General features: G+C 50.1%; 1 protein-coding gene across 3 annotated transcripts in view; it reads right to left on the bottom strand.

Annotated features, from left to right (window-relative positions):
- RPTOR (regulatory associated protein of MTOR complex 1) overlaps positions 1 to 27,807 on the bottom strand; it is a 411,960-nt gene that overhangs the window by 129,955 nt on the left and 254,198 nt on the right. For all 3 annotated transcript variants that reach the window (XM_039476184.2, XM_003931661.4, XM_074389042.1), the window contains 2 exons: positions 3,064 to 3,164; positions 2,199 to 2,343 (listed from right to left, as the gene is read on the bottom strand). In XM_039476184.2, coding sequence (XP_039332118.1) covers positions 2,199 to 2,343; positions 3,064 to 3,164 — 246 coding nt within the window. The remainder of the gene's footprint in view (positions 1 to 2,198; positions 2,344 to 3,063; positions 3,165 to 27,807) is intronic.

Raw genomic sequence — 27,807 nt, 5'->3', positions numbered from 1 at the left:
AGCGGGAGGACGTAGCGCTGATGACAGGCCCGCGGGCTGGATCATTCAAGGTGCACATTAATCCAAGCAGAGCCCCTGACACACTCAGGGAGGCCAGAACCAGGAGAGCAGAAAAACCTGAGCACCCCCCAGTGACCGTCAGGAAGCAGGGGCTGCCACGCACTCATGCGATGCTGTCCCCAGGTTTTCTGGGCCTCTGTGGATTGCGACCTCATCTCACGATTCTTGAGTGCAACACATAAGCACGATGTGGGCTGGCTCCATGAGGCCCTGGGGAGACCAGTCTGTGGAACAGCCGGCCTTTTCCGGGGCAGGGAAGGGCAGCCCCCTAGGGCTGGAGAGGCTGCAGCTAGGCCCAGACTAGGACCTTCTATAAAGCAGCACAGATATAAATGCCGGCACTCAGAAAGCTCCATCTAGAAAGCAGTCTGTAGATGGAGAGGTGGGACGTGGCTGTCCTGCGCCAGCCTCGCCACGCGCTCCTCCCAGCACCCGCCCTCGGCCGCCCACCCTCGCTGCCCACCCTCCTGGCTGCTCCTTGTGCTCAGGCTCTGGTCTCTGACCACGAACTCCAGTGTGACGCCACTGTCTTTACGCAGCGGAGCATATCAGATAGGTGCTGCCTTTACATCTGCAGAAAGCATATGCCAGAAGGAAGAAGGTTTCCATGGACTGATTCCTGGTAAGAGGAACCCACAGGAGCCTGCAAACCCGGAGACCCCGTGAGGTCCCGCTCTGAGAACTCAGCCGGCTCCCAGCGCTGAACTGGTTTTTCATCCGGGATCTGATGCAGCACCGACCCCTTCAGCTCTTTTTTTCCTTGTCTTTTTCCTTCCCTTTTTATAACAAATTTATTACAAAAACCTGTCTCAGAAGAAATAGGGACAGGATTGAAGGCCGTACTTTTCTTAAAGGAATAAAGCCATTTTGAGGATATACTCTTTCAAAACTGCTCTAAGTATTTATTCAAAAAAAAAGCTCATTTTAAATATTTATTCTAAGTATTACACAGGCTTTTCAAACAACTCTCTCTTTTACAGCTCTGTTATTCATGGACTCACGAGAAATACGTCCGTGGTGGTTTTATTTACACATTATTTAAATGGTCTACTTCTATTTTTTTTTTTTTTTCCTTTATCAGGGTTCTCTGTTTTATCTTATAGACTCTTAAGATCTTAAGACTCTTACAGATCACGCATGCTTTAACTTCTTCTGGTTGAAGTCCAAGTGCTGTGCTGGGTATAATGTATTTTGATCTATCTCATGTAAGTATTTACTACCATTAAAAATCAGATTATTTGAAACTTTCTGGAGTAAGTGATGGATAGTGAGTTTAGATTCCCTTCATGCTTCTCTGGGTTTCCCATGTTGAGGGAAAGTGCTCATGTAGATATTCAAGAAGAAAACACAGGCTAAAATAGACCGGATCATGAAAACATGCCGCACGGTGGTTTCTGAGCTGTCGCATGTGAACTGCTTGCTTAAAAATATTTGTGTTAGGGTTGCTCCCACTGATGAACAGAACTATTTTTCCTTTGTTTTAACACCATTTTAGAATTTGCCCAAACTTGCTTCTGTTAGGACGGCCACAGAATAGAAAGAAACCAAACGTCTTCAAATATAATGTCTAAACTAAAAACCAACCCCATCACTTTTACTGTTACTACTATGAGTAGCTGTATAAACAGCAGCAACTCAGCAATGGGAGAAGACTATAATCAATAGTCATAAAAGATGACACTTGTGAGCGTGTGTGTGTGAGAAATAAGCATAAAAAACTAATTGGTCATGAGCCCAACAGTTTAATTCTCCAGAGATATCGTGGATGCGTTTCATAAATTCAAGTCAGCAAGTTATTTTCTCACCACTGGTTTCTAAAAGATTAGAAACTTTCTTACAAAGCGCCGCCCTCCCGAGTTGTGGAGCTGTGAGGCTGCAGCCAGTGCTGCTCCCGTGCGCTCTGGAAAGGCCCTCCCAGGCTTCTACCCTCGGAAGGAGACCCCCGCTCCTCTGCGTGGAGGTCTCCAGGAGCACTGCGTTTAGCATCACTTATTAATGCCACACAGGGTCCCCAAGTTAGGTGTGGAGCGCCCCGACCTGGCTCCGTGCAATTCCCTGAGATCACAGTGGGGCAGAGGGCAGGGAGCACGGCACCCGGAGGACCCCGGCACCCGGAGGACCCCACCCAGGACACTCACCACATTGCGTGCATGTACGTGGGTGGCAGCCGCGGGCTGCTGACGGGAGTACAGTTGTACGACCTCATGATCCTTTCCGCCAGCAAGAAATTTCGAAACAGACTAGCCACCAGCAAGTCCTGTCTGAAGAGCTTCTGGAAGAGATCTGGGGGCCAACAGAAGACGGAAAGAAGTCCTTAGGGATTTGTGTCTACCATTTAAAGACAAATACACACATTCACTTCCATCAAAAATTACTAAAAACAAGTTGGGACTAATATGCATATTTCCCATCAGCAACACACACACACACACACACACACACACACACTTAAACACACACGCACACAAAAAAATACATGCATGCACACACACGTGTATACAGATACATACATACATGCAAAGACATGAACACACAAGCACATGAATACATGTGCACACATATGCAAATACACACGTGTATACACATGCACACATGTATATGCATACACAGTGCACATACACATACATGTAAACAAACGCCCCAAATCAACCAATCAATACACAAAAAATATGAACGAGTCCTATTCACATTTGGTTTTCAGCAAATGTGAATAATGCCGACGACTATAGAGATAAGCCGCCCCGCCCGCTGAAGGCTGGCTGCCAGTCAGGGCAAATGCTGATGTGGCGTCTCTCCGCACGCTGTTCGGAGAACTGGTGTCCTGGAACTCAGCACCGCCAGCAGAACCCGCCTTAGGTGGTCTCTTCTCCTTTTCAGCCCCTCCCACTGGCTTCCTGCTAGTGAGGCCTCACTGATCCCATCCGACTTCTCTCATGTCCGAGAGTCACCCCCCGCGCTCCCAAGGCCCTAGTCTCCCTCCCCAAGGCCCGGCCCGCGCCTCACCCCGGGGGAGCACGTTCCACGCGATGGTGTCTGTGATGGCCGTGAAGATCCAGTTCAGCTCACCCAGGGGCGTCCTCCTGTCGTTCAGGCGGCCAGGGATTCTAGAAGACAGGGCGCATTCTCATGAGTGATGCCATGGCTCTGAGAGCAGGTAACGGAGCAGCGCTTGCAAGAACAAAGGGCGCGGGTGGCGAAGCTCTGAGCAGAGGATCAGCGCGCACCCGGGAGAATCAAACTCTCACAGCTTAGAGCTCAACCACCACTGGCAGCTTGCCCCTCCCCGCACACCTCCGAACAGGCTGCTGCTTCCCGTGTCCCTAGATGTGCACACCAAGGCCAGCTGGTCACACGTGGTTCCCGTGGACCGCTGACTGGACAGTCCATGGTGCGTACTGAAAGCAGTGCACACCACGCTCCGAAGGCCCACGCCTCCACTCTCCCCAGGCCCACGCCTCAGCCTGTGAATGCTGTGGAGGCGCGTGGTCCACGCCGGGGGGAGTCTCGCCCACAAGGTCTACTTCACTCCCATGTATTCAACCCGCAGCCGATGCTGCAGCAGAGATGTGGGGACTGCCAGCGTGTGCCCAGGCCCTGTCCTTGGGGAGCCGGGTCTCGGGGGAGGGACAGGCAACAGGCAAACGCACAAGCACGAGAGGTGCCCAGTGACGGCAGACAGAGAAAACACGACAGAGTGGGAGGGGACGAGGCTGCTGCGCTTCGCACGGGGCGGGCGGCACCAAGGACCACTCTGCAGTCGTGAGAAGGACCAAACCATGACTTCCGTAGCAGCGGGGATGGAGCTGGAGGCCATTATTCTAAATGAAGTCACTCAGGATGGAAAACCAAATGCCACATGTTCAGAGCCATGAGTATGATTCTGCTACTGAGAAGACTGGGCAGATCAGTGATTCCCATTGTGGGGACCCATGTGATGGCACCGTCTTCGTAGGAATACCATTCAGAGGCTGTGGGTCAGGAATCCACGGCAGCTGAGTCAAGTGAGCTTCTTTTCTAAAACTGCTGTAGTTGGAGTCCCGCTGTGTTGCCCAGGCTGTTCTGGAACTCCAGGCTCAGCGATCCTCCCACCTCCCCCTCACAAAATGCTGGGATTACAGGCGTGAGCCACCATGCCCAGCCTAAGCAAACTTCTTAACATAATTCTTCAACACATGCTCTTTCTTAAATGCCTTTCCCTTTAGGAACAAAAATAACGTCTTATTTCCTCAAAATAGGCTCAGTGATAGGACAAGAAAAATGAGAAATTCTATGAGAAACTGGTATAATATTCTAAAGCAGCACTGTTGCTCAGACAATGCCAGAAGTCTCAAACAAAGATTTCCAAATGCAAGAAAAATGACCTCCACACGGGAGACTTGAGTGTACCCAACATCAAGGTTTTACGGTCAGGCTGCTGGCCAGGGTGGACGTCTGAGAAGCACCTTTCAGTAGCTTTGTGGGTTGGGCAGGATGGGTGTCACCAAGGATTCCACCATTTAAAAGAAACCAGGGCCTGGAGGCGAACACGCAGCAGGAAGACATCAGAGCCTTGTCTCACCCCACTTCCTTCTCCCCAGCCTGCTCCCACTTCAGAACGAGCATATCAGACCTCCGAGCAGAGGAAAAGCAAAGACGCTCGCTCGGTAACAACCTGCAACAGAGCGTGGCCCCACCGAGGCATGTAACGGCGGGGCGCGCCTCCCAAAGAGAAGATCTTCCTTATGAAACACAAGCAAACAGCCTGGGAACTCATTTTACCAGGCTGCTCCTCTCAGCCCTCAAGCACGAGTACAAAAGGGGTGGCCGCCTTGGACGTGGCCCTGGGAAACAGCACGGAGGAGGGGCATGGGGGGCATCGTGGGGTGGAGGTGGAGCCCCAACACACTGTGTCTTGGGTTCCGCATCTGTGAATGAGAAACACATATGCTGAAAACCTTTTTAATGAAATGACTGACAAGATCGTCAATCACAACGTTCCACAGAAAACTGTCTCTTTCAAGCTACAGGACTCTCATGGGGGTGCGCCTGCCCTCCTGACCAAAGCCGAGCGCCCAGGTCACCCCTCCCCACCAAAGCTGAGCAGAGGCCACATACTTTGTGGTCTAGGATCAGTAAACACATAAGTGGCCAAACGTGCAAGGAAGGAGGACATGGGAGGTGCTGATCTTGAGCGTCCCGTCACGGGTTCTCTCTTCTCTCTTCACATATCTGGAGTTAACCAAACTGCGAGGGCAGAGGACCGTCCCCAAGACTCGGGAAGAGAGGCACCCAGGGCAGGGTGGGGCCCAGCACCATGAACAGAGTTTGGATCCTCACTCTGTGGAGTCCAGAGTTACCCTCCTAGCAGGACTGTGACCCCCGGGCGCACTGCCAAGCCGGGAAATGCCCGGAGCCTGTGTGTTCAGAGTCACACGGACATGACCAATGGACTGACTGAATCTGCGTCGCTCTGCGTTACATGGCTGGTCTGATGTGGGCAGCACCCATCCTAAGGCGGCTGGGTATGCCTGTCCCTGCCCTAAACAAAGACACTTCTATCCTGTACGAGTGGGAGCTGGCACGGCCTTCTTTACTACATGTTAAGGCCAGAGACATGTACGTAGCTCAGTACATCCACCTCCAGGGAGCAATCAAGCCTAAACTGGAAGCAGGATGGGGAAACGCGGTGCACGGAGGACGTGTGGTACTGTCATTTGCCATTGCGGAAAGTCTGACATTTGCTCTGAAACCAGTGAGGGAGAAGTGATTAAGCAAACCGCGCAACGACCACAACACAGCAGCTACAAGCAACTGTTATTTCTATAACATGGGAAATGCTCTGTAACATTAAGAAGCAAGACACATACTCTAGGGTCCCAATTACGTACGCGCAAGGAGAGACAACTGGAGGAGAAACCTCAAAATCACGGATACTCTTGTCTTTACAGCAATGAATGTGTCCGGCTGAGTAACAGGGAACTGCCGAAACCCTGGCTCCTGCAGCTCCTCATCCCCGGCCCTGGTGATGCCCGGGAGGGAGGCTGTGGGGTGCACTCGGGCAGCTGTGGGGGCAGGGCGTCAGTGGGTGCATCTTGGAAGAAGCGCAGGGACCATCACAGACAGACAGACCACTTGCCCACAGGCTGTCTGCAAACCAGGACTAAACGCACACCTCACGTGAGCCCGTGTATCCTGAATCAAGTGAAGCTCACAGAGGCCTGCTGGTCCCGAGTCTGTGACTGCTGCTTAACAGAAAGCTGCCTTCTGAGCAGCAAGGGGCTTCCCACGAGGTCCCGCACCCCAGCACTGTCACTGGATGGCCACGCCATCAAGATAAACTGAGGCCAGGTAGGGCCAGTGTGTAGTTAGTTGTGTATTTGCGAATTAGAATCCTGTGACAATCACCAGTAGATAAACGCAAAGCTAGACTCCCCCAACACGGCCCTGAAAATCCCACTGATCTCTTCCCTAAGCTCATCACGAAACCAGACAGAGCCACCTGCCCGGCTGACTTCAGACAGACACAGAAATCGTTCAAGTCGATGAACCCATCATCCAGTGAGTGAAATCTGATGTGGCTTCTCGATGTGACAGGTCTGGCCCTACCTGGGGTGACATCACACACGAAGTCCAGCGTCCCTCACTTTTCATGTCACATAAAGTTAAATCCTTGCGACACTCTGGTTTTCTTTCTGTACCCGATCCTAACCAATGCTGAGCCTCGCCCCACTCAGGAGGCCGCCGGGATCATGAGGGGACCACGGAAGGAGTCTACTGGTGTTAGGTGTCCATGTCAGACCACGTTTCATTCCAGAAGTTTCTTTGAACACTCAAAGGGTTAATGATCAAGGTGGCTCTTTTAAAATTGAAATCCACAGTGTTCATCAAGGACTTTTATGTGAAAACTAAAACAGCTACAGTTCAGGAAAAGATCCCTGAATTGAGAGACAAGAAAACTCCAGCGCTGGTCCCAGCTGTGCTGTGGCTGGATGACTCGTGGTACCTGCTGTTCTGCTGAGTCAACACAGCTGACCTTGATGCAAAATGGGGACTAAAATAAAAGGGATCACATTCCAACAGCAGGTGCGGCAGAGGCCGGGGCGGCCTCTCCGACAGGGCCCGCGCCTCCTCAAACTCTCCTCCGCTGCTGTCAACAGGAGGGTCTGTCTTCACCTTCCTTCACACTTCCGGGCTGATCTGCGGCATTCTGCTTCTTGCCAGGATTTATCTTCCTTACCCCAATATCCAGGCCGTTGTGGTGACCCTGGCCCTGCCAGACGCTGGCGGAACTTCAGCATCCACACCCCATCTGTGCAAGCGCCCTAGAGCACCAGGCCAGCTCTGAAATACCAAGCAGGTGCCTTTCCTCTGAGTCCCCTTCTTCTTCCCTGACACCCCTGGCTGTCCCCACCGCCAACAGCACCAGGTTCCCTCTGCTGGGAACTTGTCACTCAACAAAAGCAGCTGTGCCCAGCCCTCGCCTCTGATTCTCCAGCAGCTTCCAGATGGGTCACAGTATACCACAGCCACTCTCCCAAGGGTGCTCCATCTCCCTAACCCCTCTCCTGGACCTGCCCAGCTCCGTGCCATCTGCCCCATCACCCTGCTTGCTCCCCACATCCAGCACAAAATACCACCCACTCCTTGGGTCCCTGTCCCTCCCTGGTTCACTCACAGGTGCCCACCTGCCGATGCTCACCTTCCAGCCACCGCAGGTTCTGGCTCTCACCTGGATTCTCGGAGGCGCCTTCAGCTCCGGCTGCACTCAGGAGTCAGGGGGCTTGGCGGGGACGGGGTGGGTACCACATGATCTCCCCATGGGGTGGCTGCCTTGCTGCTATTCCCGGCCCCGTCCATGCAGAGGACAAGGACAAGGGGACGTGAGGTCGTCAGGAGCCCCCTAGCCTTCCTCTTCCTGCATTTCCAGGCCTAAACTTGGAAGCCAGATGGACATGGGCTTGAATTTGGCCAGAGACTAGCTGCCCAGCCTCTCAGAGGCTTTGAGTTCCCTCAGCATGAACATTGACAGTACCTCCACCACTGCTGCCAGCCGGGTACTCATGGCACAACTGCCGCTGTGCGGCCTGGCAGACCCAAGTCACCCACCTGCCACGTCCACCGACTTCCTTCCCAGTGCCCTCAGCAGGTAGGTCTTATTGTCACTTGCTTTTCAGATAGAGAAACTGAGGCTCCATGAGGGTGTGTCTTCCTTTGGAGACAAGTGGTGGAAACCAGACCCAGGCCCTGCGGCTGCCTTGCAGGGTCCGGAGGACCGGGGAGGGGCCGGGGAGACGGCTGGCTGCTGGGGCTTAACATGCAGTGGCCGCTGGGGCCTTAGGCCTGTCCACCCTGGGGAAAACCCATGCGACCCTGCAGCTCGCACTGGCTAAGCTCTCCGTGGGCTCCCGCGGGCTCTCTCATCTGCCACATGAAAGCTGCTTTCGGTCCTCGCCGCTCTTGCCAGCCACCCACCGCCAAGCCCGCTGACTCCAACGGCTGCCAGCCTTGTCTTTCTTCATCTGCTCAATTTGCGAATCCTGACTGTCCCTCCCCTGCTCCTCCCCAGAGACCTCTGGGCACACTGCCCTGCCAGCTCTGTTCCAGCAGTGGCCCTGCTCCTTCTAGGTCTCACAAGGCGTTGCCTTCACCCTCGGCTTGCCTGGCACCACGGCGCAAGCGTAACGTGTGTAAAATCAAGCGCAACACCGGCATCTCCACTGCCTGTCTCCACTCCGAGAGTCCCTGTGGATTCGCTGTTCACTGAGGCTGGAAACCCTGGCGGCCCCAAGCCCTCAGCTGCTCTCCAGTCCCGAGTGGGGGCCAGCCAGGCCTGCCGGGCGTTCGTTCTCGGGCCAGGCCCTTCTGCTGTGGCTCACACTGTGCAGGCCAATGGCTCTTCACACACAGCCCGGCCCCCAAATCTACCAGGGTCTCCACTGACCACTGCAGTGGTTTTTCATCACTTTTTAGCTACTCAAACAAAATCTTATGCAGGACAAAGGACAGCAAAACTCCTCTGGCTGGAGGAGTGAGGGCCAGGAGCCCCGCGGCTCTCCCACTGCCTGTGCAGAAGCAGCGCCCCCACCCCTCGGGTCTCCAGAATCGCTCCGTGGACGCCACCTCACCAGCCAGGAGGACGCTTTGCAGGTGACGGACGGTCCAGCCCTGATTTACGGGACACAGGATAACAGCTGAGATCCTCCTCTAAATTTCTCTTTGGTGCTCAACTAACCCCTTACTTTGTCTGTTACCCACCACTGTTCCACTCTGTTAGTTTTCTGTGAAGCTAAATTCCCGTGGGCAATGACTTGCTCTCCTTGACATAAATCAATCTTACACATGATGTGATCATCACAGCGCGCAGGCCTGGCCACCTCCCTTCCCCACTTAAAACACAGCTGCTCCCACTGATGCCGATGGCTGTCCCTGCCTGTGGACACCTGGCTGGGCCCTCAGCGGGAAAAAGTGTAGTGCATGGACAGCCCCAGCTGGCATGCACAGGGACTGGCCCATGTTCAGATGGGGCCTTGCTCTGCTCTGGGCAGCCCTGGCCTGTGCTAAGCACGGCGGAGCTACAGAGCTGGCTGCCTCCGAGCTGGAGCGGCAGCTCTCTCTCCATGGGGCCTGCAGCGCCTGGGCCTGGCGTCCATCAGGGCCAGCTTCCGTCCTGGGCTCTGACAGGTGTTTCTTCCAACAAACCTTGTGCACCCCTAACTGCCTGGTGTCCGCTCCCCAGAACAGCTACGCGGCTGGCGTGGTACGTACGAGCCTGGGTGGCCCGCGCGTGTTCACCTTTCTTGTGCTATTTTCTACTTCTCCCCAACTTCCTATTTCACCAAATACGTCACTTTCCAGCCACATCGGACTTGTTGTTCTCAAACATCTGGCGTGCTCTGTTCAGACCAGCCTCTGGTCTTCCCGGCTTAGGGGACACCTACGAACCCTCTGTCATTCGGCTCAAGTCCTGCCTCTTCTCAGGACACTCCCTGGGGCCTCTGCCACACCAGCCTAGGGGACCCCACTGGCGGCTGCTGCTTTGATGCCTGCCCAGAGATCTGTGGCTGTCTCTGCCCTAAGAGACTGCTGCCCAGGCTGTGTCTCCACTGAGGCTTGGAGCTCTCTGAAAGTGAGGACTAAGTTCTTTCTTCATCTTGCTATTACGATGCTCAGCGTGAAACATCGCAGGCCGAATGGGTGCCGCACACATATGTGATGAGCCAGGGGGAGAATCCCTACTGAGTGATGGTAAAGCTGTATGTAAACAAAATGTTAACTGAAAAACTATGGTTTCCAAGAAATAGGATGAACTCACTAAAAATACTCAAATGATGATAAAAAAGAAAACAAGATAGTACAAATCATCCCCAATTCCACCTTCTCAGGAGCTCCTGCAACACGCTGGTGGCCATTCCCCTGGATTGTCTCTTTGGGCACAAAATCAAAAAACACCCAAAAATATACTTAGACAAAAGTCTGCAAGGGTATGTCCGAAGTATTAATGATGATTATCTTGGCATGCTGAAGAAAATGGATGATTTTACTTCTTTTTCCTTATGTGTACTTAATATTATGCTGAAAACATACAACTTACGTATTAAAGAAAACCCAAACTCCCCCCTCCCCACTTTTATTTTAAATAGGAAGGAAGCTACAGCAAGTTTTCCGGAAAAGGGAAGATATTTCCAAACGGCATTATGAAAAAAAAATTCCTTTGAGATGAGGTCTCACTCCGTCACCCAGGTTGGAGTGCAGTGGTTTCAATCTTGGCTCATTGCAACTTCCACCTCCCAGGTTGAATTGGTCCTCCCACCTCAGCCTCACAAGTAGCTGGGACCACAGGTGCACGCCTCCATACCTGGCTAATTTTTTGTATTTTTGGTGGAGATGGTGTTTTACCATGTTGCCCACACTGGTCTTGAACTCCTGAGCTCAGGTGATCCACCTGCCAGCCAAAACTGTATTATTTTAAAAATTTATATCATCTCAGATTAAATTCAATTAAAGAAGGATACACATTTAAATTTAACTGACTACTAAGAAAATGACGGTGCAGAGAACCTTGAGCTGGTTCACTTACTTACTGCAAATAATTCATTACTTACAAATGTTCCATGACAGGGTCGGGGAGGTGAACTGAGCAATTTCTTTTTAAATAATTCTTTTGAAAATCCAGGTCAGTACATAGCGGTTAGATCGCTAGGAAGAGGAAAGCTATATATACGTATCTTACACCCGTGGTTCTCCACAGTGGGGGCCAGGAGTAGTGAGGGGGCCACGGATCACAAGGTCATACTGAGAAGAATCTTTGAGCTTGTGCGCGTGTGGGATGGGTGTGTCCATACAGCCTCTGAACGAATGCTTCACTGAAACCTCTCTTTACTTAAAATGATGCAGAATTCAGCACTCTAGCATTATGTGACGTTCTCACTACACAGTGCCCATATTATAGCCATTTACAGACTTCCAGTGGTCATAATTAAGGTCCATTTCAGTGTGCGTAAACCCATGGTTTACAAATTGTAGCATATGATGTCGGGCTGAAGAGTTTGCAATTTAAAGCCAGAGGAGCAGCCTGTCAAGTGGGCCACAATGCTTAGTCTGGAGGACAGAGGGACAGGAACGGGAACAAGAGAGCCAGTGAGAGACCCAGCTGGACATGGGGGGCTGGGGATGTGGGCTGTGGGTCCACCTCTGTGCAGCCACTGGACATTATCTAAAAAGGCTCAGCCCACCAGACTCCAACTCACAGGTGCAAATCTGGGAGAGGGTGGTTCCCATGGTTTAGGGTTTTGAGGACGACATGAGCTTCCTTGCAGGTAACAGCAGATGAAGTGATTCCGACCATTCTCGCCTGGAGAACAGCTAGAAAGGCTGCGTGTGGGTTCGGGGAACATTTTAGAAAGCAAGGAGAGGCAGGCCAGGCTATGAGAAATTATGGGGCTAAGACCTGAGGGAAGGAAGCCGGGGTTGAGCTTTTGTTTGGGGCCACCTCTCTTGGAAGCACCTGGCAATTCCAAAAACGGGACCCACCAGCAGGGACACTGAGCAGATCGCAGCAGGCTCACGGGGCTGGGAGAGGAGGGACTGCCAAGGAGGAGCATATCCGGTGAAACCCCTCGGTTTTAGATGGAAACTCTAAAGGGCTCCCCGCTGGGAACAAGCAGCAGCTAGAAAGAATACAGACTTCACAGCCTCAGATCACCCCCAGATACCTGTGCAATTTCCATCTTCAATTCGTAGCATTCAATTAAAGAAAAAACCAGGTAGTTACTGGAAAACTGTATATATGTTTGAGACCAAGAAAAGCAGCTGACAAGAAAGGGATGGATGGAGGATCCGAATAATGGAGCTGCCAGGCCGGACTTGGCAGCAATCTTACTTAGTATGCATAAGGAATTAAAGGGCAAGGTGAACAATTTTGGAAGAAAACTCGAAGCAACTTCTCTTGAAACCCTGGAAATTAAAAATTTAGTATACTAAGAAATCAAGGGCCCAGGGCTGTGGCTCACGCCTGTAATCCCAGCATGTGGAGAAGGCGCCAGGTGCGGCTGAGGTTTAGGCCTTGCTGGAGAGGGTGGCTGTGCACCACAGGGTAGAGAAGAACACACGTGAGACGATCTTCAATGAAATGCAAGTAAAATCCCCCAATATATCAAAGCGTAATGTACCATGACCAAGGGGGTTTATCACAGGGACGCAAGACCGCTCAGCAGCTGCACATCGACCACATGATGCACCTAACGGTATGGGTGAACAGCCGTGCGATGCCCTCCACAGACACAGAGAAAGCTGCTGGCGAGTTCCAACACCAACTCACGATAAAGACTCTCGCAAAACTAGGTGGAGAAGTGCACTCCCTCAACCTGATAATGGGCATCTGAAAAATTCACAGCACACACTATACTCAGTAGATGGAGACAAAACGTTTGCCCGTCACTGATCTTTGACTGCGTTTAGGGCTTGAACGCCCAGCTGTACTGCTTCCATTTAACATGATACTGGAGGCGTCAGGCAGTGCAGTGAAGCAAGAAAAAGAAATGAGTGACATAAACATTGGAAACAGGAAGTAAAACCGTACGTATTTTCAGATGACATAATTAGATACAGAGATGATCTTAAGAAACCTGGAAAACAGCTCCCAGAGCCAGCAAGTGACTGCAGCAAGGTTAGAGGAAATGAGGTCCTTATGCAAAAATCAGTTAATTTCTATATGCGGCATTCAATAATTTTCAAAGTAACATTAATCAGTTACATTTCTATACGTGGCATTCAATAATTTTCAAAGTAACATTAATCAGTTACATTTCTATACGCGGCATTCAATAATTTTCAAAGTAACATTAATCAGTTACATTTCTATATGCGGCATTCAATAATTTTCAAAGTAACATTAATCAGTTACATTTCTATATGTGGCATTCAATAATTTTCAAAGTAACATTAATCAGTTACATTTCCATATGCCGTATTCAATAATTTTAAAACTAACATTAATATAACAAAATATTTGCAAGACATGTACAGATGAAGCTACAAGGCACCAAGACAACTAAATCAGTATGTGATAATGATTTTTAAATTTATATGAAATGCAAGGATCTAAGGTAGCTAAAACCATTTTGACAAAAACAAAACAAAGCAAAACAAAACAAAAAACAGACTCACACTAAAGCTACAGTGATCAAAGCAATGTGGTATTTCTATCCTTATGCCAATAAAGATAGACACACAGATCAATATAATAGAACAGAACAATAGAACTATATAGTTATAGCCAAATGATTTTTGTCAAAGGTAATTAATTCAATGACAAAAAAAATAGTTTCTTCCACAAATAGTGCTGGACGATTTGGTGTCTACATGGAAAAAAATGATCCTTGACCCTTATTGCACATTATATTAAAAAAAGAAACTTCAAATGGATCACAAACTTAAAAGTTAATCACAGTTAATTAAGTTCATCATAAACATGAAAGTTAAAACTAAAAGTTTTAGAAAAAAATTGACAACCTCCACAACCCAAGGGTCGGCAAAGATTTCTTAGGTAGGACACAGGAAGTACAGATTATAAAATAAATAAATGATGAAATCAGGCTCCATCAAAATGAAAAACTTATGTTCTTCAAAAGACTGTTTTATAAATAAAGACACAAGCCACAGACTGAGCAAAAATGTTCACAAGATATAGATAGGACCAAGACTTGTGTCCAAAATATAGGAAGGCTCTTGAAGACAAACACCACAATTTAAAAATTGGCAAGAGAGCTGAAGATGCATTTTATTAAGGAGTATAAATTAATGGCCAATAGCAGCACATGAAAACCTGCTCTGGCATGATTAGGCAAATGCAAATTAAAATAATAATGATATAATGATATTGTGTTCTACCTTCCATAAGGTGGTTGGGTGTGGCGGCTCATGCCTGTAATCCCAGCACTTGGGTGGCCAAGGCGGGCAGATCACTTGAGGTCAGGAGTTTGAAACCAGCCTTGCCAACATGATGAAACCCCATCTCTAGTAAAAATACAAAAAATTAGCTGGGTGTGGTAGCACGCGCCTGTAATCCCAGTTACTCAAGAGGCTAAGGCACGAGAATCACTGGAACCCGGTGGGGGGGCGGAGGTTGCAGTGACCTGAGATTGTGCCATTGCACGCCAGCCTCGATGACAAAGCGAGACTCCATCTCAAAAAAATAAAATAATAAAAACAAAAAGGAAGAATACCAACTGTCGACATGGATGTGCCATGACCCGCACGCTGTTATTAGAGGCAGGAAGTCAGGTCTGTAAACCACTTTGGAAAACAGTTGGGCAATTTCTTACAAAGTTAAATGTACACCTACCATATGACCAAGCCAGCCACTCTTAGGTATTTAGCCAGGAGAAATGAATAGATACGTCCACACAAAGATTTGCACATGGATATTTATAGTGGCTTTGTTTGTAGCAGTCAGGATGGAAACGAGCATCAGCAGGTAAAACAACCTGACACACAGGATGGGCTGTTACTTACAACGAAAAGGAATAAACTACGGATGCTCCCAATGTGGATAAATCTCAAAAGCACAATTCTGAGCCAAGGACGGCAGACAGAAGAGAGCACATACTTTAACATTCTGTTCATAGAAAGTTCTGGAAACGCAAAATCTAATGCATAGTGAGAAAATCCAGATCAATGGTTGCCTGGGCTTGAGGGGTAAGGAGAGGGATGGGCTGGGACAGGTACAAGGGAACACGTGGATGTGTCCTGGCTGTGGTGGGCTTCCATGGGCACAGCGGTCTGTCAAAACGCAACTGTACGGTTAAAGTGGGCATAATTTATTGAATGTACCTCAATAGTGTTGATTTGAAAATGTGAAAACAAATAAAGGAGAAATTATGGAATTTTCAAAGAACTACCAATGACATTTTTTTTTTTTTTTGTTAGAAGATCTGTACTAAAGGGTACTCTGTTTTTTTTTTTTTTTTTTTAAACAGACAGGGTCTTTGCTCTGTCACCCAGGCTGGAGTGCAGTGGCACATCACAAACCACTGCAGCCACAACCACTGGGACTCAGTGATCCTTCCACCTCAGCCTCCCAAGCAGCTGAGACTACAGGGGTACGTTGTCAGGCCCAGCTGATTTTTAAAATCTTTGTACAGCTGTGGTCTTGCTATGTTGCTCAGTTTGGTCTTGAGTTCTTTGTCTCAAACAGTTCTCGTGCCTCAGCCTCCCAAAATATTGAAATGACAGGTGTGCACCATCATGTCCGACTTGATTTTTTTGGTAGAGATAGGGTCGTATCATATTACCCAGGATGCTCTTGGTAACTCCTGGCGTCACGTGATCCTCCTGCCTCTGCTTTCCAAAGGACTGGGATTAGAGGCATGAGCCATGGTGCCAGGCTTACATTAGGTTTGAGTAGGATGCATGCTGTAGTTTCTAAAGCAGGTCACCACACTATGGACCAAGGACCACATCTAGACAGAAGCCTGTTTTTTAAGGCCCCCAGGCTATTTTTAAAGAGTTGTACAATAGGAAGACTATGAGGCAGAGACTTTATATGGTCTGCAAAGCCTAAGGCATATACTGTCTAGCAGTTAGAAGAAAAAAACAGGATGCTCTAGAGTAACCATTCAAAGTATAGTAAAAGAATATAAAATTAACAAGCCAACAGAAGAGAAGAAAGGTGTAAGAAAATTGCTAAATCAACCCAAAAGATGGTAAGGGAAGAGAAAAAAAGAAAGGTTAAAAAAGGGGCTTGGCCAGGCACGGGGGCTCAGGCCTGTAATCCCAGCACTGGGAGGCAGACGGGCAGATCACCAGAGGTCAGGAGTTCAAGACCAGCCTGGCCAACGCTGTCTACTAAAAATACAAAAGTTAGCCGGGTGTGGTGGCGTGCGCCTGTAGTCCCAGCTACTTGGGAGACTGAAGCAGGAGAATTGCTTGAACCCGGGAGGTGGAGGTTGCAGTGAGCTGAGATTGCACCAGTGCACTCCAGCCTGGGTGACAAGAGACTATGTCTCAAAAAATAAAAATAAAAATAAAAAATAAATGGGTGAGGGAGGGCTAGAATAAAAAGCAGTAGAAAAAAAAAGGGCGAAGTAAATAGGAGACAAATAAAACCCAAATATGACCATTACTACACTAAATGTAAATGAACTAAATACTTTAATTAAAACTAAAAATTTTCCATCTCTATTTAAAAACAAAACTAAATAAAAGCTAACTCTATTGCTAAAAAGAGATATACCTTATATATATATATGGATAAAAAAGATGCATTCTGCAAACACTAACCAAAAGATGGTTGTTTAGCAATGATGCTACAAAAACATGAACTCTAAATCAAAAGGCATTATCAGATATGGGAAGCAGAAAAGTTTCTTTCTTTTTTTTTTTTTTTAGACGGAGTTTCACTCTCGTTACCCAGGCTGGAGTGCAATGGCGCGATCTCGGCTCACCGCAACCTCTGCCTCTTGGGTTCAGGCAATTCTCCTGCCTCAGCCTCCTGAGTAGCTGGGATTACAGGCACGCGCCACCATGCCCAGCTAATTTTTGTATTTTTAGTAGAGACAGGGTTTCACTATGTTGACCAGAATGGTCTCGATCTCTTGACCTCGTGATCCACCCGCCTCGGCCTCCCAAAGTGCTGGGATTATAGGCTTGAGCCACCGCGCCCGGCCAGAAAAGTTTCTTTTTAAAGTTTCCTTTCCTTTTAAAGAATAAATGTGCTAATAACTCTTTGTTAAGCCCTATCCTATGTAGCTGTTAAACGTGCCATGCTTACAGGCACATAGCACATTTTATGTTCTTGTACTTCAACCAAGATATCTGTGCTGGATGTGCTCAAAGGTGTGTCCCAGCTCTCCATTGCTTTCACCTTTTAGAAAAGTTTAAGGTTATTAGCCAATCAGGTTTTAGTTTAGATTGTAAGGTCTGGCTCCAACCAACAGAGATCAGACACAGAAGTAAGGACGAACCCAAATGCGTAAGGGATAAATTTGTGTTTTCCTTTGTTCATTGTACTCTCGTGGCACAATGGCTAATGGGGGTACCCTTCCTGCAGTCCAGGAAGTAAAAATTGTGTTGCTGACAAATCCTTTGTTTCAGTGCTAATTTTTCTTTGTGGCACCAAGCATCCATTTCCAACACCAGAGATAAAGGGTGACGTATCTTGCTGGTAAAAGGTTTGATTCATTCTACCAGGAAGGGCAAGTTGCTCACGGTTAATCTGTCTTTTTCTTCAGTTCTGAAGGTTAATGCATTTGGTCAAAGGGAAATGGGCTTTTAATTTAGAGTAAAATGTGAAAACTTGTCAAAATTATTTGTTCAACAAGAAAAGAAGAGGCTGTTAAGATACATGTATGAGCAAAAAAAATTTAAAAAGAGAGAAAAAAATTCAAAGAAAAAAGATGTATGTATAAGCAATATCCTTAATTAAAAATGGGCCAGATGACAGGAAACCATAATATGGCAGAAGGCTGATGGTAGAACAGGGATTTGGGGCGAGGCTGTTCTGAGGCCATGGCTAAGGATTCACAGCACTGCTGACAGCTAAAGCTGCATCCAGGTCCCCAGTTAACATGAGAGTGGAGGTCATTTAAATAAGAAGCTTTCAAACTTTTCTGATCATGAGCCAGAGGAATATTTCTGGTGACCAGACAAACACACATACACAACCACATATAAAGATACATATTTTTTGACAACAAATCAGTAGAAACAAACAAAAAAAGATACATATTTACAGGTTTGTACCCTAACCATGCCTCCAAAAACCAAAAATGAAACAAACAAACAAAAAAGAGATACATGTTCAAGCAACAGAACCAAGGAACATTCATCTTACTAGGAAAACAGTGTTGCTTTCTTCTCTTTTTAAATGCTGGCAGTGCCCCACCTAACTGCTTTCATTGCCACTAATCAGCCAGGACTTGAGATTTGAAAAACATTCACTTAAATGAAGCGGTTGTTAGTTTTTCCAGGAGGATATACTGGCTCAGGGTTATCGAAACGGTTTGGTGTGAACCGAGCACCCGAGAGACATTAGAAACTAGAAAGTTCCTTAACTACACCTCTGCATAAACTGACTGGTCTTTTAGAAACACCACAGGCGGCTTGTTTTTTAATGATTTTTCAGAATCTCTGCTTGGTTTCTAAATCAAATGGTTGATATGCACAGTGCGACCATCTCTTTAGATCTCATCTTTCCACATTTAATGACTCTCCTGGAACCGAATTCTGCTCATCTGTACTTGTGAAGTAAGTGTAGGTTTGAATTCCAGAGGAAAAATTTCCCTGGCTTAACAGTAAGCAGGAGTTAGTGTTACAGGAGTTGATTCACCCTGTACTGAACGTACTACAGAACGCCAAATGATTGTCCCTTCCTGGAGTCAGTCAACAACAACGTGCAGCAACGGCCACTCTTGAGGTCGCAAACAAACACCAAAGGGAGAGGTGGCCCCAGACAGGCGAGGGGCAATTTCCCATTTTCTTATTCAACATGTTGATGACATAATGAATCGCAGATTCTTTTTTATTAAACGGGCAGATTCCAAAGCCCTTTGGAAAGATATCTGAGCCCATGCTGATTTCTGAAGTAATCCCTCAAAAGTGGATTTTTTGTGGGCTTCTGGGTGTCAGGGCCGATTCCGAGAGGCAGTCGCGGGAGCCACATGGGAGAAGCCACCCCCAGGCAGTTTCCTGAGCAGCTGCTGAAAGGCCTGCCACATCGGGAAAGCAGCTCTTAACGGCAAGGGGAAGGAAGACGGGCTCCAGCGGAGCAGGAGCCGGGAGAAGCGCTTCCCGCTAGGGCACTGCCCGCCTCCAGATGCCCCTCTTACCTGCATGCTAAACCTCACCAGGGAGCTTCTCTGCAAAAATCTGGCCTAAAGAGGGTGGGAGGAGAGGAGGGTGAGCTTTCAGGATGGAGCTCTGCCACTGTGGAAGTAACTGCCACCAAAACCACGGTTCTGACAGCGATTGCCACGAACTTCCCCCGACTGTCCTGAGCTCATAGGGATCTTTCTGTCTCTGAAAAGATGCTGAAATCCCAGAGTCACTCCCCAGCCTGCTTGTAGATTCTGTTTCTTCCTGTGAATTTGTTAAAACACCCTGGGAAACAGTTTCTAAATACAGCCAGCCTTGTGTGGTTATGCCTGGCTTTCTGGGGCAATGCTCTGGGGTCTTCCCGGTGGGCACGCATCACACAGAAGGTCAGCGACTCCTCCTCCCATGTTGTCCACGGCCCCTCATTTTGTCAGGTCCACATCGAACCTGCCCTTTGAGACCAGGCACCTTGATGCATACAACTTATGCCACTTTCCTCAGCATCTGCGCAAATGGGCAAAGGGATGTGAAGGGGCAGGCGTCCTTCCTCGCGCCAACTGGTGCAGAGGTGGGCGCTGGCATCACACCGACCGGGGCTGGAGTCCTGCCGGCTCGGCCACTCCTTCTGTGTGACTCTGGGCAGGTTACTTAACCTCTCTGAGACTCAGTCACTACATCTGTAAGTTGAGGGGCCACCACCGCACGGGCCGGGAGCTGTCTTCTGGCTCCCTGCTGTCCTCCCTGTGACAGGTGCTGGACAGGGTGCCTTTGCCTCTGTACATCAATGTCTTGCTTTAGGGAAACAGGGGGCAGGCAAGGAGCTCTCTTGCACTTGCTTCTTAACTGTCTACAGCCCAAAAATCCTTCATATTTCAGGGAGGTACATTCTGGCCTCCAGTGACAGCTATAAGACACGGCAGCTATACAAGCAGCCACACCAAATCTGTTTGGGTCATCATCCATGGAAAGAATCTTAGAGATCTCTTAGCCTCTTCCAGCAAAAGGAGCACTCGCCCAGCTTCTCAGGGGAGAACACCACGGCCTCCTGCGGCCCGTCCAGTCGACCTCCTCCCTCTGGCTCTCAGGAACACCACGGCCTCCTGCGGGCCATGCAGTCAGGCCCCTCCCTCTGGCAAATGGAGCCACTAGTCAGGCTTCACGCCACCACTCCCTTCAGTGGCCTCTGTGGTTCACACCACTGATTCACGGAGCAAAATGTCCAACGTAGGCAGCAAGCAAACTACTGAGTGCCTCAGTTTCCCCACCCAGTGCAGTGGTCTGAGTCAGACTCAGGGAGGCCCCTGTAAACCCATTAAATGCTCCCAGATCAGCAGTGTTAATTCTAGATACCGAACCTACGTATGCCTCTTTCAAAGAAAGCACTGGCAACACAGCCCACGCTCGTGCCTGGCTCAGAAGCCGGGGGCTCCCTGTCTGGAATGCGGTCCCCTGGTCTTGGCACGGCTGCTCCTGCCTGGCCAGTTGGTCACAGTTTCAGGTTGCCTCTTCACGGCCTCATCGGGATGCCCCATCAAAGCAGCATCCAGCTACTCTTGCGTGATCATATGGCACTCCTGGTACATTCACACTCCTCTTAAGTGCATTTCTGCCCCGATCAGGGTAGAAATTAACGAGTAAGGACTTGGCTCCAGAGCCTAGGACAGGCCCCAGCACACAGTGAGTCCACAGTGGACGTCTGCTCAACGAACAAGTGAATGAACGAATACACCGAGAAACACATGCAGGGTCTGAAAGTGCGCTGGAGCCTGGCACCCGAGGCCCTGCTGGCGAGCTGGCAGCTCATGCATGTTGCGCTGGCTTCGAGGTCAGAAGACTCACACGCACGTCAGAGCAGGGAGGCCTTTCTCTGAAGGGCCACACAGCACAGCGACGAGGCTCCGAGAGGGACCACGCAGCACAGAGCAGCAAGCTCAGAAGCCAGCGGATGCGGGCGGGGGCAGACACAGGCTCCACCACCAACTGGGGACCCTTGTGTGATTCTCTGTGACTCTAGCAAGGTCCTCTACCCCTCTTGTCTTGGCTTCCAGAAGCTGATGTGGGGATGGCCTCAGAAGCTGCTGGCTAGGCGGTTGTGGTGAGGGCCGGAAAAAGGTACCACACACCCCGGACCTCCGGCTGTGACAGCTCCTCATGCCACACTGCTTTATCACTGAATGCAGTCTGCAGCCATGCACGCAGGAACGATGGCGGGGCTCTGAGACCTGCAGGATAAACGGATCCAAGGAGGCCCCACTGCCAGAATCGGGGGCTGAGAGGAGCAGAAGGGCCATGTGGGCAATGCAGCCTGAACAAACTCTCAGGGACAGGCAAGGAGAAAAAGGCAGACTGGACAGAGGGAGGGGCGCCTGCCGGACGGAGGGAGGAGGGCCTGCTGGACAGAGGGAGGAGGGCAGAGGGAGGAGCCCCTGCCGGACAGAGGGAGGAGTCTCTGCCGGACAAAGGGAGGAGTCTCTGTCAGACGGAGGGAGGAGCACCTGCTGGACGGAGGGAGGAGGGCCTGCTGGACTATGACACGTCTGGAAAAGAGGGATCACTAGGGCTGAGCCTCATCCCAGTCATGTGACCAGAGTGACTAGTGATCCCACAGGCACTGAGCCGTCCCCAGGAGGCAACTCCTACACAGGAGCAAATGCCAACACCAGACGGGATGGCCGATGGGTGCCGGCCAGACACACACTCAGCCTAATGGCGGCCTCTTCCTCACCCTGCACCTGGGAGCTGCCTTCAAGGAGAAGCTCCCTCCAGCCACCCTGTGCCCCTGCATCTCCGCTGAGCCAGGGCTTCCTTTAGCGATGCCCAGACACACACTTTTTCTTGAGGATGCTAGGAGGTGCCGAGCCACGAGGAGATGGAGTGTGGGCCACAGATGTTCCATGCTGTGCTGCTCAGGCCTTTGTTTTGATGACAAGGGCCAGAGTCTGGGTACCACTGTGAGGGAAATGGAAGATCTGCGTGCTGTGTGCACGCTCCGTAGGGAGACCTCTGAGCCTCTCACATCCCCCCTCGGCCACACATCCGCAATTTCATCTCAGACCCAGGCCTCCTCCACGCCCGGCGATCCGGACGAGCTGAGGAGGCCTCACTGCGGGGTACATGGAAACCACAGGGGACCTGGTACCCGTCTTCCCTTCTGTCTTCCCTCGGGGGGATCTGAGAGGCGCCCAGGCAGAAGGTCCTCCGTGTGGCACCGTGTGCCCTGGGGTGGCGCGCACGGGAGCGCTGAGGAGGCTGTGCTGGGGCAGGCAGGGGTGCTGTTCTGCTGGGTGGCAGTGGTCCCACGTCTCTGCCAGTGACTCACATCCTCCTTGCGCAGCAGTCTCTCGGGTTTTGTTTCTACTCCTTTGTTTCTAAATCAGCGTCTAGTGCCTCGTTACTCATCTCAGTAGCGACGGGCAGATGTCAATGAATTACTGATTTTCACTTTCACCAGCCAATATTGTGTATTTATGTTGAAAAGAAAGGTACTTTTTGAGCGCCGGGCGCGGTGGCTCAAGCCTGTAATCCCAGCACTTTGGGAGGCTGAGGCGGGTGGATCACGAGGTCGAGAGTTCGAGATCATCCTGGTCGACATGGTGAAACCCCGTCTCTACTAAAAATACAAAAAATCAGCTGGGCATGGTGGCGTGTGCCTGTAATCCCAGCTACTCAGGAGGCTGAGGCAGGAGAATTGCCTGAACCCAGGAGGCGGAGGTTGCGGTGAGCCGAGATCGCGCCATTGCACTCCAGCCTGCAGCCTGGGTAACGAGAGTGAAACTCCGCCTCAAAAAAAAAAAAAAAAAAAAAAAAGAAAGGTACTTTTTGAATCCAGACTGGTATCTTTTGATAGTTTTTCCTTTCGCACATAATCCATGTGTACGACTGGCCTCAGTGAGGTGAATTCTCATCACAGCCGCCGAGCCTCTGCTGCGTGTGCCATCCCTCACCCTGTGCAGACCCTTAGACTCCTGCGGGGGGTCCACGCTCCATTCACACACAGCCCACGCCAAGGAGAAGGAGACCCGGGCTCCAGGGAGGCTGCCAGCAGATCCCTACCCCAGCCTGTCCTAATGGTGTGGTGCTTGGCAGGCCCCGTGCCTGTGGGGTGCCTCAGTTTCCCCATCTTTTAAAAGGTAGATAACAGTACCTCCCCTCACAGGGTTCCAGGGAGGATAGTACATGTGAAGGCCTCAGCATGGTACCCGGCACCCTGGGTGCTCAATGAATGCTTCCTATGGTTATTCTCATTCCCAAGGAAGCACCGGTAACCATTGCCCTCGAGCAGTGCTCCTGGGTCTCCTGACATTTCCCTCACCGCATTCCCAGCCTCAGATGAGACAGAATGCCCACAGACGGGAACCAGAGACCAGCAAACACCATGCTGAAGGCTTCCGAGCCAGAGTCAAACCCGAGCTCCAGGGCTGCAGCCCCGTGCCTGCTGCGCCCAGGCCACACAGGGGCGGCCATGCTACCCGTGCCTCAGAAACAGCAGCACACAGAGACTCATTTATTCGCGACACTGGATTGTTAGCGGTTTAAAATATGCTGTGTACACAATCAATGTTAATCACGAGTATGTTTCGAATACGCTTTGAGCCTCCAGTGATCGGAATACTAACTAGGAGCCTTGTGGAACAGGTTCGCACCTCTCAGGTTCCCCGGAGCTTTCTGAGAACTCTAATATTTCTAGCACTGTTTAAGCGTTTCATTACTTTGTTTCAGGGCTGAAAAATGTCCCTTAATTTCCAGGCATGGATCTTATTGCCACTCTCTCAAAGGATTCGGAATATAAATATGTACAGCGGCAGCAACAGGCTTATTCATCAGGCTGCCGGGTTAGCGTAGATAATTAGAAACTGGGGGGCCGCTTGAGGAAGGCTCCCTATAATTTACTTCCAGACACAGCAGCTTAATTAGAAAACAAATTCCTCCCCTAGTTTTAAAGACTGCTAAATAATTATGCACCAACTGCTGGATTTTCTCTCTAGTCGCGTGCTGAGACACGGAAGAACGCGTGCTGTCGATCTGACAAGGCTGGCAAGGGGCTAAGCGGGCTATCTGGAGGAGCCTTGATTGTGAGAACTGGCACTGAGGCCCCTGTGTGAAATAAACCGCATTTATTATAGAAGACATATCGGCCGGGCGCGGTGGCTCACGCCTGTAATCCCAGCACTTTGGGAGGCCGAGACGGGTGGATCATGAGGTCAAGAGATCAAGACCATCCTGGTCAACATGGTGAAACCCTGTCTCTACTCAAAATACAAAAAATTAGCTGGGTAAGGGGGTGCGTGCCTGTAATCCCAGCTACTCGGGAGGCTGAGGCAGGAGAATTGCCTGAACCCAGGAGGCGGAGGTTGCGGTGAGCCGAGATCGCGCCATTGCACTCCAGCCTGGGTAACAAGAGCGAAACTCCGTCTCAAAAAAAAAAAAAAAAAAAAAAGAAGACATCATCGTGCTGTGCACCAGTCCTGAGGGTCGAAACTTCCCCACGTCTCCAGTGCTTACAGAAATGAGGATAATGATATGATTCAGGTTGGATTTCTGACCATCTGGGGATGCCGACGTAACTGCCTTTGAGATGGCGAGGAGGCCAGGTCGCAAAAGCCAGGCCTTCCACGGGGCATGAAAGTGGTGTGCTATGCGTCACTCAGCCTCCAAATGCCACGCCTCGGGGTCCTGAGGCTCCTGGCCAGGGGGCCACCTGCTGTGTGCTCAGCAGGGCAGTGTTTCACCCCTCAGCACGCCCCGACAGTGAGACGAGATGGCGCCACCGCACTCCAGCCTGGGAGGCAGAGCGAAACCCTGTCTGGGAAAGCAGAACAAAACAAAGCACACAACCAACCACACAAAAAAATCTTACGGGACTGTACACATAATTGGGAAAAAGATCTAAAAATCAAAAAACGTAGTTATAGCATTTGAAGTGGAGAAGTCACTCTGTACAAGTTAAAAACTGATGTCCACTTGGAAACAGAGCTAATGGCAGCTGTGACCGGGCAGCTTTTGGAGCAAAGATCTGGACTTCTCCACTGCTGTATAATTCTCAAGTTTGGAATTTGTCCTGGCATCAAAAATATAAACATCATTCACCCACTCGCATTCAGTTTCACCTCTGTCACACTGTGAGTGGAGGCGCCGCGGGAGTCCTCCCTGGGAGTGCTGACGTGTATGTGAGAGAGACACGCACACAGGTGCTTCTGCTGAACTGCATTCAGAGAACAGCGGCTCAGACCCAAATCCACACACTTAAAAAAGCTATTCTCTCTCTCTTTTTTTAAATTGAGATGGAGTCTTGTTCTGTTGCCCAGGACGGAGTGTAGCGGTGCGATCTTGGCTCACTGCAACCTCCCCCCCACCCCCCACCCCCCACCCCCCGAGTTCAAGCGATTCTCCCGCCTCAGCCTCCTGAGCAGTTGGGATTACAGGCACATGCCATCACACCCAGCTAATTTTTGTATTTTTCGTAGAGACTGGGTTTCACCATATTGGTCAGGCTGGTCTTGAACACCTGACCTTGTGATCCACCTGCCTCAGCCTCCCAAAGTGCTGGGATTACAGGCGAAAGCCACTGCGCTCAGCCTAAAAAGTTATTCTCAATAAAGACTGAGGTGCCTGAAGTGACTGTGATATGCTTTGGCTCTATGTCCCCACCCAAATCTCATCTTGAACCGTAATCCCCACGTGTGGAGGGAGAGTCCCAGTGGGAAGTGACTGGATTATGGGAGTGGCTCCCCATGCTGTTCTTGTGATGGTGAGTGAGTTCTCAGGAAATCTGATTCCCCTTCCCTGGCACACTCTTGCTCTCTCTCCTGCCATGTAAGACATGCCTTGCTTCCCCTTCCACTTCCGCCATGACTGTAAGTTTCCTGAGGCCTCCCTAGCCATGCAGGACTGTGAGTCAATTACACCTCTTTTATTTATAAATTACCCAGTGTAATGGTTAATACTGAGTGTCTCCAAGTTCTTCAGACTGGCTTCCTTGCTCCGCAGCTTGCAGATAACCTATTGTGGGATCTTGTGACCATGTGAGTTAGTACTAACTCCCATGTATAACTCTCATATAACTCCTATTAGTTCTGTCCCTCTAGAGAACCCTAATATAACCAGTCTCAGGTCGTATCTTTACAGCAGTGTGAGAATGGACTAAAACAGCCTGCTAAGCCAATTCATCTCAACAGTGGGCCTCGAGGGCACAACCTCTCTCGTACCTTGCCATTTCTCTCTAACTGCGGTGGGGCCAGGGCAACGGTGCCTGGGAGTTGTAGGTGCGTTGGCTGACGGCAGGCAGAGAGGCATGGGAGGCGCTTACGGGACTACAGGAATGTGGAGTGGCAGCGGCCACCATCCAAGCTGCAGCTCTGGGAAGTGCTGAGAAGGCAGAAGTGACTCTGGGAGGTAGACATGGGCTGAGAGCCGAGGCCATGTCAGGATGTGTGATGCTCTCAGCGCCGCTGCTGCCAGTGAGACCGGAGTGGGGTCCCTTCTGCAGGACAGAGACAGACTCAGAAGAAAGGAGGCGCCCAGTGAGCATGGCTCAAAAAGGGTCAGAAGGGCCAGATGGGGCTGCTCTGACTCCAACGGCCATATTCTTCCCACCACACGTCCCTCATCAGGGTGTGTTTTGAAAACTGCCTACTATTAACAGTTAATTGCGTCTTTACATTAAAAATAAATAAATGAATTTAGCATTTAGCCACTTTCATAGCATCACTTGGCACAGGAGAGGGGAAGACGGAAGAAAGACGAGGACGCTGCCCTAACCTCCAGCAGTCATGATCACACTGGCTGAGAAGGGCCTTCAGTGCTGGGGAGGGAGGGGACACACCGGTTCTGGGAAGAACAAGAGTGGCTGCAAACTCTATCGTCATGATTTAGGGAAAGGACATTTGATGAAAATAACTAACATCCCACCGTGGATGTGGAAGGGTTTTTGCTTCTCGTTTTTAATCCTCATTCAATCCCATTTTAATAATAATAATTGTGAAGGTATCTTCCCAAGAAATAACAGAGCACACTGCTATAGAAATCCACTTCCTCTCCCAGATCCAGGTGTCCATGTCCCGGCACCCCTTGCATCCCAGGCCCATGGCCTGCTGTCCCACAGCAGCGGCCAGCCCTGTGCGGCCCCCAGTCGGCACTCTCTAGCCTACTCTTGTGGCATTTTTCCTCCCCTACATTACATATTACTTGGACTTCAGCTGTCAAACAGCAAAAAGACTTCTGCAGGTGCGTCTGCTGTAGATTAGCACGTGTGGGTGGATCTGCAACCACACCACCATCAAGATACCCCCAGGCCGCCCCTGCGAGTCCCTCCCAGCCACACTCTCCACAACTCTCATCCCTGGCAACGGCTCATCTCTTCTCCAACCCCACGTTCTGTCTTTCCCAGAAGGTCACGGAAATGGAACTGGACCATGTGCCACCCTTGGAGACGGGCTTCTGACACTCAGGGTGACGCTT

This window comes from Saimiri boliviensis, chromosome 17 (genome assembly GCF_048565385.1).
Source record: "Saimiri boliviensis isolate mSaiBol1 chromosome 17, mSaiBol1.pri, whole genome shotgun sequence".
NCBI classification, from domain to species: domain Eukaryota; kingdom Metazoa; phylum Chordata; class Mammalia; order Primates; family Cebidae; genus Saimiri; species Saimiri boliviensis.
The sequence above is the reverse complement of the archived record's forward strand: the minus strand, read 5'-3'. Positions and strand labels throughout refer to the sequence as shown.